The 12,158-nt window shown below is 44.2% G+C and overlaps 1 protein-coding gene across 4 annotated transcripts in view; it reads left to right on the top strand.

The window, feature by feature from the left end:
- The window catches only part of LOC143184482 (uncharacterized), a 62,676-nt gene extending 53,051 nt beyond the window's left edge, over positions 1-9,625 (top strand). For 2 of the 4 annotated variants that reach the window (XM_076386741.1, XM_076386745.1), the window contains 2 exons: positions 8,279-8,609; positions 9,037-9,625. In XM_076386741.1, the coding sequence (XP_076242856.1) occupies positions 8,279-8,609; positions 9,037-9,625 (920 nt within the window). Of the gene's footprint in view, positions 1-665; positions 891-4,039; positions 4,161-8,278; positions 8,610-9,036 lie in introns of those variants that run through there. The other 2 variants (XM_076386743.1, XM_076386744.1) reach the window with 2 other exon arrangements.
- Positions 9,626-12,158: the final 2,533 nt, after the last annotated feature.

Genomic DNA, 12,158 nt, shown 5'->3' with positions numbered 1-12,158 from the left:
GCTGACCCCCCTCCCGAGCGTCATCGTGGCAAAAACACGGGCATGGCAACAAGAGGAGAGTGGTACGTCGTTTCCCGACCAGCTGGTGGAACGCGTGACGTCACTCGTCTACCTACACCGACGCGCCGCTGCTGGTCCTCACCCTCTATCGATACGTTTTCCTATCCCCACCCGAGCCTCCTCCCTCTCCCTGTCCCTACACGCGCGCCACGGTCCCTTGGCGTGTGCATGCACGCGCACACCGATGCACCGTGGCACGAGACACTTGTCAGGGCCGTATTTTCTGTGCTGAGACTCGGAACGCGAGCTCATCGAATCCCCTTGCGCTGTAATTCATTTCAATCCATTTTATAGTTATCAATTCTACTCGTAGGCTCGAGATAAATGCAGCCAAACACTCACGCGAATTTCATTTCATTCTAAGTCTATATTCTGATGATACGAAGACGAAAGAGTAGCATCATAAAATAGTGTATTTGCATAGCTAATGGTATCATAATTTAAGTATCAGAACATATATTTTTCGGCTGAGTAGTGTTCACTTAGTGGGACATTTGGCATCTTAAGTGTTCTGGTATTGCAACGTTTACAAGCTTTGTAAATTGTTGTACCTGGAATTGCAGATGCAAAGAAATTATCGATAGAGAAGAATGAAATGGTCTCGCGGTACGAGCCTGGTTATTCGTAGTGGGTACACGCGCCAGTCGGAGGGGGGAGCCGAATATCGACGACACGAGCCGACTCTTCCCCACCGCTCGACTGATCTCTCCGCGACTCGAGTCTAGGAAGCACAGAGGGGGGATGCTTCTGGCGGGGATAACATCTGCTCTTAGCGTGATTGCCGTGTATTGATATGGCTTTGCGACACGCGGCGGGCTGCGGGCAACAAAGTAAGCTTTACTGGTCATTAATGTTCCCTGCTACGTGAAATTCGAGGCCGACGAAATTTCACAGCGTTGCGATGCATTCTCCGTAACCTGACGAGAGAGGAGCTATCTTCTTCTCTTTGAGTTAATAAAAACTTGGGCTTACGTACTACATATTTTGACCCTTTGTCTTCGGTTCTACCGCTCTTTTATTTTCACTTTAGATAGTTCAAGGACAGAGTCATATGCAGAGTGATTCTTAAAGTTATTTTTTGTTCCCTTTTACATTCATTTTATGGGTGATGAGACACTGCAAATGTTAAAGTATCTTCATGGCACAAAGGGTTAATCCAAAGGCCATTAGCCACGGGACGAAACTTTCGAGTGGAGCATTTTTATCAGGTTGACTATGTGCAAGGTCCAAATCGATCCGCGTGGGATGAATCGTGTCCATGGAAGAGCATTCCAAGCGATGTCGCAATAGATCCGTGTAATAGTCGCCGTTAATGCCCCCTCACGATTATGTAATAGTTTTTGAAAAGCTGTTATACAAAATACGTCTCGTACAGTATGCCGAGTGTTACGCAATGGCCTCTGCTAATAGAAGCTGTTCTGTAATTATTGTTTTCTTTGTGCCTTTTCCTTGCAATTAATCATGCTCCAGATTCGGCGATTTTCAGGAAGCTATCGAGCAATCCTTTTTCGATCCACTTCTGTGTCGCTGATAATACGATATCTACGTACAATTCGAGTAATAACACTAGGAAGGAGGAGGGAGAGGTGATCGATTAGGGAGGGAACCCGAGGCGTATTCTGCTTCTCGATTCGTTCACGTTCGCTCTATGTGAAATCAGTGATTCGGAGAAAGTGAGGGGCGACATTCTTTTCGCGCGTTCTCCTTGCTTCCGTATCGCTGAACCATTTTTTTTAAAAGAGATCGCACGTATACACGTGCATACAGCGTGCAGAAAATTGCCAGATATTTATCGAACTTTTTAGCCTATAAATTTTTCAACCTGTTGCGTCGAGTGCATTAGTTTGTCTCGATACCCCTATTCAATGTAGTCTCTTGTCAGAATTGAAAAAATTAAAAAAACAAAAAATGTACGTAGGTAGAAAAATATTTTTTTCAAAGTAGAAGGGGAAAGATGTTACTCGTAGTAACTTTACCAGCTTTATTTATTATTTATTCTTCATTTTCGATATTATTTTTTTATGGAGGATCATTCTCCGCTCAGTTGCCCATGTTCTGACACACTCCACAGAAGGTAGCTTCTCCTATTATACAGGAACACGTATTGAAGGAAAAGTTTGCACGCGAATCGCGTTTGCACGGTGGGTGGTGGATGCAAAATGGTAAAAAGGCAAGGTCGCTTAATCGCCGCTCACGCCTCGTAAACTTAGCAAATGCTGTTCTCGGATCGATTCGATTTTACGTAAGACAGCCGTTCTTATACGTCGTGTTGCGCATGGATATACGTAATAATCGTAATCACGCGTTCCCCCGTTTCGTGCCCTCGTCCGCCCTCTTCAATCAATTTCACGATCGTCCACAGCAGCGATCCGTGGAACAGTATTGTCTCGACGCAAGCTCTTTGATACACTTGCATTTACATACTTGTGGCTAGTACCCAAATCTGTCTTAGGAACAACCAGCAACAATCTGGTCACCGTTTCGGAAATTCCTGTGCAGAGTTGAATTACTTGAAATTACTCTAATTAGCTCCGTGAGGACATAAATATTTGTATCGAGTATTTACGCGTTGTCGGACACTTTCCGTTCAGCAAGTAAAGAAGGAATATTAAATTTCATAACAATGGCGCGCGAAGCAGGCGATTCTTTTGTTGACTGGCCACGAATTGGAAACAAACGCAAATATGCTTCCGTTTCAGTCTATTTTAAGAAGCAAGTCGACTCGAAGAATCGTCGTGGTTTTGCGTTACATTTCTCGGCCGATAAGATGCCGCTGTCGTCGCGGTGGCATTATCGCGATGCCCCGCGACACTTGTAACGGTCACTCGCGACGAACAGAGCGGTTCTAAATGCGAGCAATTCTTTTCCACGATGTCTTCGCTGGCTGCGGTTATAGGAGAAAGTCGACCGAATGGTCACGGCCTATTTAACGATTGCTACGTGCAACAGCAGCCACCGTGTACACTGTGAAACGGATTTGAAAAAGGATACGCGGGGAGCGTGGCAAAACTTGCGACAGAATTTAGGAAAACACTGTGGAAAGTCGGCGATTCTTCGTGGAAAGAAGCCTAGTGCAGTCCTTCGTTAACTGAACACAGATATGTCACGCGATAGCGCGTGGTCGGTACTTACGGAGGTTCTTCTACACGCGTCAGTGCGTGTCCAGCAGCGAGCGTGATAAAAGAAAGATGTATCAAGATGAAGTTCAACGCACCAAAGCGGAGAACGGTCGAGCGCGCCTCGGAAAGGAAACTCACCCTTTTCATTATTCGAGCCGAGTAAAAGTAGTCGCGTTGGCGCAATTAACGAGCTCCGTGAATCCTCACAGAGAGCGCGTGCGTGTTTATGCATACACACGCCGCGGTACCTGTTTCTCTATCGCTCTACTCGAACTGTGGAGCGCCTCAATCGTTCTCTACAGTAAGGTTAACCTAACCCTCAAAGAAGACGCAAAAAGAAAATGAAAAATATCGAGTCCTTAAGTTCTCCGACGTTCACGCTGATCTCTGCATTTCCTTAAATTCATGAACTGAAATGAAATGATGAGTCATTGGTCGCAAAAAGAGAAAGTGATAGCGCTCCGATCGGACTTGGACCCAGCCTCGTCGCTAAATGTGCTCGCGCGCGCCTCGCGGCACGGCGTTGCGCGCAGTTGCGCGGCTGTGTGCGTACGCGCACGCTCCTGTAACCTGCCGCGGCTGCCGCGCTCTGGGCGAGGGAGGGGGGGACGGCGCGCATGCGCGAGTTGGGCGGTAGTACACGCACGGCCAGCGGTGACGTCACACGGCACCCGATAACACTTTTGTTGTCGTCGGGCTGTCGTCGTACGCGTACGCTGCGATCACGCGTGACGCAGTGGCCAGTCCGAGACACTGGCTGCGTGTCGCCCGCGAATCGCCAGTTCTACGCGAGACGAGTGCGCCGCGGGATTTTTCGACGCGATCTCCACGACGCGTGTGAACGTATGAACAGTTAGGAGCGAAGGTACCGTTGCCTCTCTGTGCTCGTCGGCTGCTCGTTTTCTCTGCCCGTGTCGCGCAGAGGAATGTGGAAAGTGTAGCGAGCGTGCGTCCGACGATACGGTTTTGCATAGTTCGAAAGTGAGTTGTAACCGCCGACGTACAATATTGTCGAATCGTGTATCGCTTTCCCCTCTGACGGCCTCTAGAGATCCCGAGCTAAGCGCTGTTACTGCCGTTTCCATGTGGATTCAGAGGGATCGAACCTGCTACGTGGATTTAATGTATCCTCCCCTACGCTAATAAAGTCGAGATTTTTGTATATGAGAAGGAAATACGAAGAAAGAGACGAGGATATTTGATGCGTAATGCGAATTGAATTTTGCTTTATTTGGAGAGACCTTTATCGGGGGTCGAGGAAAATGATACGCGCGTCGGTAGATAATTGTCGCGAGCTGAAGCGCAATAGAAGCCAGCCAGCGTCGTTGCGTGCGGACGCGCTCGGTTCACCGGCCTTACGTATTTAGAAGCGTGCAAAACTTCTCGCCGATTTCTTTTTAGCCCGCGCATTCCTTTCAAGGCCCCTGCAGGGAACGGAGCGATCTGACCTGGCCGTCTCCTCGTGCACAGACCGCTTTCTACTTTGAACGGTTCAATATGGTGGCTTTTCAATGTGTTTCCGCGCCTCGTCCCTTATCTTCCGCTGATATATCTGGTTTAAGTCGATAAAAATGATCTAGCGAGAATGTCTGCAGTGGTCTCTTATAGATTTGTGTATACTGTGTGAAATGTATATCTAAAATGATTGTCCTAGTAATAGTTATATTTGTTATCTAAATTTTTTCTATCGACAGCTTGTCATCGAATAAAATTATTCAACTGAACGTGTATTTTGTATGATAGGTTATGTTTGAAATTTTTTTTTGTTTTATGAAGATAGGATTTGGAGACAGGTTGAAGAGAATAGAGTGGATTAAAAATGTAGAATCGTTGTGGAACGATCAGCGTGATTTTTCAAGGGTTAAGTATGTCTGTTTTGAAGTGACGCGTTTAAATGGTTCTAATTCCGGCCGAGGTCAAAGCTTCGTTTAATTGCCAAACACTAACGCACGCTATGGTGCGTGATGTAAGTTTAGATGTAACGGCGCCGAAACGGTAGACATACATTGTTGCTTTGAGAACTCCCGTAAGAAAGCTGTCAAACGTTTTCATGCGTTCAAATATTCAAATTTTCAAATATGCAAACTAGCCAACTGAAAACTTGTCCAAACCATTATTTATTTTATTTATTGAACTCTAAATTCTCGAGTTATAGATGCATTATCATTCAATTACGATATGTTCACATATCGTTTCTATGTTATTCCCCATAGGAATCTTAATCGTGTTCTTTCGTGGAATAACTGTACCAGATAAAAATAAGTGGGGAGAGAAAGAAGATAGGATGCGAAGCGTGCGTATACATGTCTATAGATGCAAGTAAACAACGCACGCGAGTCAACGACTCTAAAGCAGATTTTACAGGTTAGGTAACTTCTTGTATCCATGGTGGTTTTTCCCCGCGGAGAAAGTTAGCTTAGGCGCACTTGTTAGAGCGTAAAATCGTCTCTTAATGCGCCATGCCTTTTCCCCATTTTCCATAGAGTCAAAATTGGATAACCTCGTAATAATGATCACTGTTTCAATAAAAACGGTGCGATTTACGTGGTCATCGTTAATTAGCACAATTATTGAGGTCATAGCAATTTAAATATCATATTGAAATATTGAAAAAATTACAATCCAAAAAGTGTTTTTTCAAAAACAAGCAAAAAACCAGTACTTTAAGGAATTTTTTGAATAGACATTCGAATTTCAAAGTTGAATTAGCAAAGTTTTTACGATGAGAGGTATGTTTAATAAATTGCTTTACGGCTGTTCTTTAAAAATTGCATTTTTCGAATTGTTATTTTATAAATATACGTACGATGTACTCTCAATGCTTCGTGTATTGCGACTAATTGACGAACACAACCCCCCTGTCGATTAATACCTAATACAAAGTGGAAGAATGATTTAGCAACAAGTGTCATGCGAGAATGTCGATAGACTGTCTATTCTTTCGAGGAGATAAGTTGGACGGTCGGCCATTTTGTTGTTGGCGTGCCACGGTATTTGAAATGCCATCTATCGGTCGATCCAGGAATTCCTTTCTGGAATTATTTCCGCTCCCCATGACTCAAACGGTCATTCGTAGAAAATAATTTCGAGTAGAAGTCTCGTCTTCCCGCTAAATGTTAATTATTGGCAACGGAAACGCGAGTATGAATCATTTCACGCGAATAATGTTTAAACGCCCTCTGGTCCTAGAATGTAAAACACGAGTCGGTTGAATTTTCTGTTCTAATTATAGGATTCGATTCATCCAGTATTCACATGCAATTCCTTTGATCCTCTATTCCAGTGAGCAATTTGAATGCAATTTTCAAAGCCAGCCTTCTATAACATGACTCGAATAAACGATAATGCAAAATAACATGTACTAGATTTCCGATTTCCTGAGTAATCAAAACTCTGAATAACTGAGAATCTAGATAATCAAGATCCTGTTAATCGAGGCTCTACTGTAATTACCAGCGGAATAAAATCCAGACCATGAACTGACGACTCGATGCACAGTAGTTTGAAACGGTAAACGAAACCTTTCTTCGTACGTGCAGTCGCACCGGAAGTAACCCAATCAATCACGAGACCCCAGCTGTTTCGAAATGGATGCATAGTACATTTTAAAATGTCCCACATTAAAGTAGTCCGCCACTGTTGCTTTCCTTTCTTCATTCAGTTGCTCGAATTTCGAAACGCAGTAGAATCTTTGTCATTTATAGGTTAGAATGGCGTTTCGAAGGCAAGTTTGAATCGAAGTACATGGAAACCGATCTTTCTGCGAGTTCAGCGTATTTCAGACTTCGCTTAACGAAACTCGTCGCGCTCGAGAATCCCGTTGTTTCCGTGCGCACGAAAAGTGTGTACGCTCTATAAATAGTACATTACGCAGTCTCTTAATCGACGCATGCTCGATGGTTGCAGGATCATTGACATCCTGTGACTATCTCTATGGAACCGTGTCGACATCTTTGCCTTACCGTTTTTCTTTACCTTATCAGAGTTCGTTTAGATTTTTAGGTTCGAGAAAAATATGTAAATTAGGTACTGGAAGTATTTCTAGGTTAACTTCGCAATACTTCGATATTGAAATTTTGGGAAATGCACTTACCTTGGAGGTCACATGATAATACTTAAAATGTAGATATACAGTAGAGAGAATGTAGGTTAAGGGAATTATTATTAAGGTTAAGTAAATGAATGCGAAGAATACGTGGTTTCTAAGTGGAAGATGTCCATTTCCCGCCACAGCCATGTATAACCTATCTTCTTTTATCATTTTTTATTTCGAATAATTAGAAATATCATTGTTACTATTATTAATAAAGTCACGAGTTTCATGTTCCTATTTAAATAATAAAAAATACTGTCTTCTTCTTCTATTTTGCAAATCCCTTGCTTCATATTTCATTGACCCCAACAGATTCGGAAATTCTGAAACGAGTAATTTTCTCTGATTTTCCAAAGCTCGCGGTTACGAAATACACGCTGCGGTCACGAACAGTTGTTTGCTCAGCTCGCGACAGCCCATTGTCTGTTATTTTGTTAAACTATACGCTTGAACTGTAGCATGACGAGGTATCGTCACCGATAAGATATTCTCGAGCGAATTACGCTTGACGAAGCGTTCTTACCATCGATGACAGTAGCTAATCGTTATTCTCATTCTGATCGCGCTCCTGTTACGGCTGCTAGCTTTACCAAACTATTAATATCGTCTTCCCGATATCGTTTACGTTACTAAAAAGAAAGAAAAAGGTCCTTAAAAATTTATTCTTCGATACCATGCAGCTGATACTATGAACTAAATACAATTCTTGAATTTGATTCGATCTCGTGATAATATGATGCATGTTTCGTCGTCACGTTGGTTACTCTACACATAAAAATAGTAGGACCTCGATCAATCGGCTTAAGATCAAATTCGAAATTAAAATATTTTTTTAATGCTCCATTTTGAAAATGTTATTACACTGTTTAAAATTATGGTTCTACTATCAATTTTACTGGAGCTACCCGTATCGAGGTTCTATTGTAGCGATGAGGTAGAGTGGCTCGAGAAATATTCACAGTCTTGAATAAAATTGACTAACCGACCCATTGTTTCTCTGTTTCAGACGCTAAGATGAGATTAGAGGAGGACCTTGTGATACGTAGGAGCCGACCCACGATGATTTCCGCCAAGTATCGCGCGCGAGAGGAACGTCGTCGCTTGTTGAAGATCTCCGCTGGTAAATTGAGGAGAATCGAGGACCCGGAAGCTAGCCTGTGCAGATCTGTTCTAATAAACAACGCCGTCAGGCGGCTGCAGCGGGAGAATCGGGATGAAAAGACGAGGAACTACGGTCTTCCAGTGGTCACGTATCTGAACGACTCCACCAAAGAAAACAACGTCTCCAGCAACCTTATTGTTGGCGTGACAGACGACGAGGCATCCTCGAGGAAAAGGTAAAAATCATAATTCGCTTCTTCCCTATAAAATCGAATCTTCGAGTGAACACGAATCACCAAATGCCGTAGAGACCCTCCGCGAATTTCTAGAAGTTGAGATTCAGAAAACTGGCAAAAACATGTATCTAAATAGGAAATTTGTAGATGTATGAATACAAGAGTCAAAGAACTTGGAAACTTAAGTTCATTTATACCGAAGTCCCCCAACGACCTCACCTTGGTTCGCTAGAGGTTAAAAGGTGAGCGAAGAAAACTCGAAGATCCGATGCGTAAGATCGTCTTACATAATACGCATTACGCAATTGACATCGAATCGCAATTGCGCAATATCTTGGAGTGTGTCGAGACCATGACGCGTGCATATAATATTCAGAACCATCGCAAAGCCTACAGAATCATTCTCACCGATACTCGTTGATTCCAGATTGAGCGAGGACGCGAGGAATGAGGTTCTCAGCCCGAAACGGCAGAGGCACGACGACCTGGACCTTCAGGACGACGTATTCAGCGACTTCTACATCCTCCCGCCCACGCCTCGACTGCTCTCTCACATTGACGAGGTCCAAGAGCCAGAGTCCCCGCACCACCATCACCTGGCCTATCCAGAGGATCGTCTGAGCTCAGTGGACGTGCGATCGGGAACGACGATGATCAGCACGAGCACCACGAACACGGTAACGAACAGCAACAGCGGCAGCAACAGCACGTCGACGAGCAGTTGCTGCAGCCCCGTCATGTTCCCTAACGAGCTGGACGACTCTGGCGCTCAGTTGACGAGAGCCAGCGACGTCGGCATGATGGAGGCCTCGGACGTGGTTGATCCCGACAGAATCTGCGACTTCACCAGGTTCACGGAGTCAGCGAAGAGCCTCGAGGAGCGTCTCGTTGAGCTTCAGTCCCTGGACGAGCACTTTGACCTGGCCAAGTTCGAGAGGAACAATAATCAGAGCTGTGGCCGAGCGTTCCACGACATCCAGACTTTCCACAGTCTGGTGCCAGGTCTGGAGACCTAGAAGGGAGCCCCGTGCCTCGAGCACCCGCTTCTCGTCGCGCCTGGCTCGACCACCAGCAGCCACAGCGACGATGATAAGGGCAGACGGCTTCGCGGCACACAAGAGGAACCACGGCGAGGATGAACCTAGAACTTGGACGGTGGAGACTTACTCCATACAGCTATGGCAACGCTCCGATTGCGCGTCGACCGAGACAGCTGCTCGGCTGCTCGGCCTCGGGGCGCGAAGGATGTGTTTGGTACCGAACACTCGAAAGCAGAGCCTTCCTCCAGCGGCTGCGCTTTTTTGGAACGTGTTCTTTAGAACAGTGCGAGAACTGGGAAATGTCGAGGACTCCATGCTTGGGATGGGTTGAGAGGAGATTCTCTAGTGGTGATTAAAGACTGCGGGGATTTTTGAGGATTTTGTGAACCTGAGTCATGTTTCAGGAGGACTGATATTTGAAATGAAATGTTGACACTGCTGTAATTGCTGAATATCAGAGATAGTCGTATTTGAAAAGAGGCCATCTTGAAATGTGATTTGGGTTCATGAAATTTTCGGAAATCTCGACTCGATACTGAGCAAGATTCTTGACCTGCCTCGACAATTTCGGGTTCTGGCACACTTGTGATGTTTTTGGTAATGCAGCTTGCGTTTGTCGATAGTTCTGCTTCTTCTCTGTTCTGGAGCTTGGAGAGAGCCAAAGCTATCGAAGAGATTGAACTTGGTCGTTCGGCCGCCTTCCGAACGATGGAAGAATAGAGAAAAGAATGAATGGATTTCCAAAGAGCGCAAAAGGTCACGTCAGTGGGTGGATTTGTTGGATGTTTCTCTAGGATTTCCTGGAATATTCGTATCGCGTACAGGCTGTTAAGAAAGAGTAACCCTCTGATTTTCAAGGGGCAAGGGTTGCTCATCACTTGAGAATTCAAGTTCAAATTTTTCTTCCCGTTTTCTACAGATTCTATTTATCGATCTTCGATGGCAGAGGATTGAAATTGCAACGCGTACAATTTGTCCTTCTTATTTTTCTTAAAATGCAACGCATGAATTTCACGATATCTCTGGTACATACTATTGCTCGGCAGCCTGTACATCTGGAGGATGAATACCGAAATTCGGTATCGAACGTTATGCGTACGAGTGACGTACACGGTACCAAAATGTCCCGAACCACGCATACTTTTATGTAATTTGTATATATTAGAATACGTTTATATAAGAGCACGTTAATAATATTATAAACGAGTAGAAGGACGTACTTGGGAGAAAAGGTTGAACAAAAGACGGGCGAACGAGAGACGCGTCTGTATAAAAATACTTTTAGGATAGCCGTGAATCTATGTGTAAAAGTGGTGTGTGTGCGGTCAAATGGAATAGAAATTCGGAACTGTTCCACGCGCGGTAATGCCACGATGGGCCTTAATTGTTGTTGTGCACGTTCTTCGATTTCCGTTAACGATTTTCCGTTCTCGTTCCTAGTGGCTTCCTCGTAATTCTAACTTTCGTGAAAGAGAGTTCAGCGAGAAGACAATTCTGAACGTTCCTCTCTGTTGTCGCGTAAGTGTGTTTCCAGCCGATCGTGATTGATCTAAGAAAGAATATCCCCGAATCAAAAGCATCGATGAAAATGTACCGCGAAGTGGTCATTCGATAGTATTCTTTTCTTCACGCGAAAGTATTCCTTTTATACTTCGAGAATTTATTAAGGAGGGATTTTGTTAACGTTTCCTAACGAAGAATGCTCGCAATTATTTTGTAAAAATGTTTTGTTACGATAAAACGCAACCGTGTAATGAATTTGTATACATGTCCTCTTGTATATAATTGTATTGTTTAAACGATACTATAAGTTCGAGCGATAAGGTATTAGCGTGGATTCTGCAGACACTGTACGGTGCAATACTTTGTCCTTTTCAGTTTTCCTGCACGGAGATATGTTGGGGGAACCGCGGGATTCGGTGTCAAGCGTTCGTTGCATCATTGTATAGTTACAAGAAATGCTTGGGCATCGAGTCGCACGAGTGCCACTGCGTCTTTTCCCCAACTCACCTCCCCCTACCGTTCACAAAAGTGCTAAAAAGGAATTGGATGTTCGACGACTTATTGTCTCGCGTGAATGGCGTCATGCGTGTGCTACCCTTCTTACGCGTTCTAATTTCAGTGGAACATTTTTCTACAATTTTCTCACAGCAGTTCACCTTCCATGCAAAAAGAGAAATGTATTTCGACCTCTCGGTGGTTGAAATAATTTTGGTTCATATTTCTCTCTGCGCCTCAATCAATAGTAAAAGGGTAACGCGTAACTAGGTATTATTAATCAAAGGAAGCAGGAGCAAACGATGAAGAGATGTGGAAATAACGCGAAGAAATCCAATCTTCCTTTCGGAACGCTTGAACCACGTATAGAGGAAGCTCGATCTCGATTCGATACGACGTGTAATAAGGTCGACTCAGTCTCGTGGTTCAACGCGTTATACTGTATATAGCTGCCTTAGCACTCTTAAAGTAATCAGCTATGTATAAAGTTTCATACGTTGTTTAGGTTTTT

Source organism: Calliopsis andreniformis, chromosome 10 (genome assembly GCF_051401765.1).
Source record: "Calliopsis andreniformis isolate RMS-2024a chromosome 10, iyCalAndr_principal, whole genome shotgun sequence".
Lineage (NCBI taxonomy): Eukaryota > Metazoa > Arthropoda > Insecta > Hymenoptera > Andrenidae > Calliopsis > Calliopsis andreniformis.
This window is presented reverse-complemented; position numbering and strand designations above follow the sequence as displayed.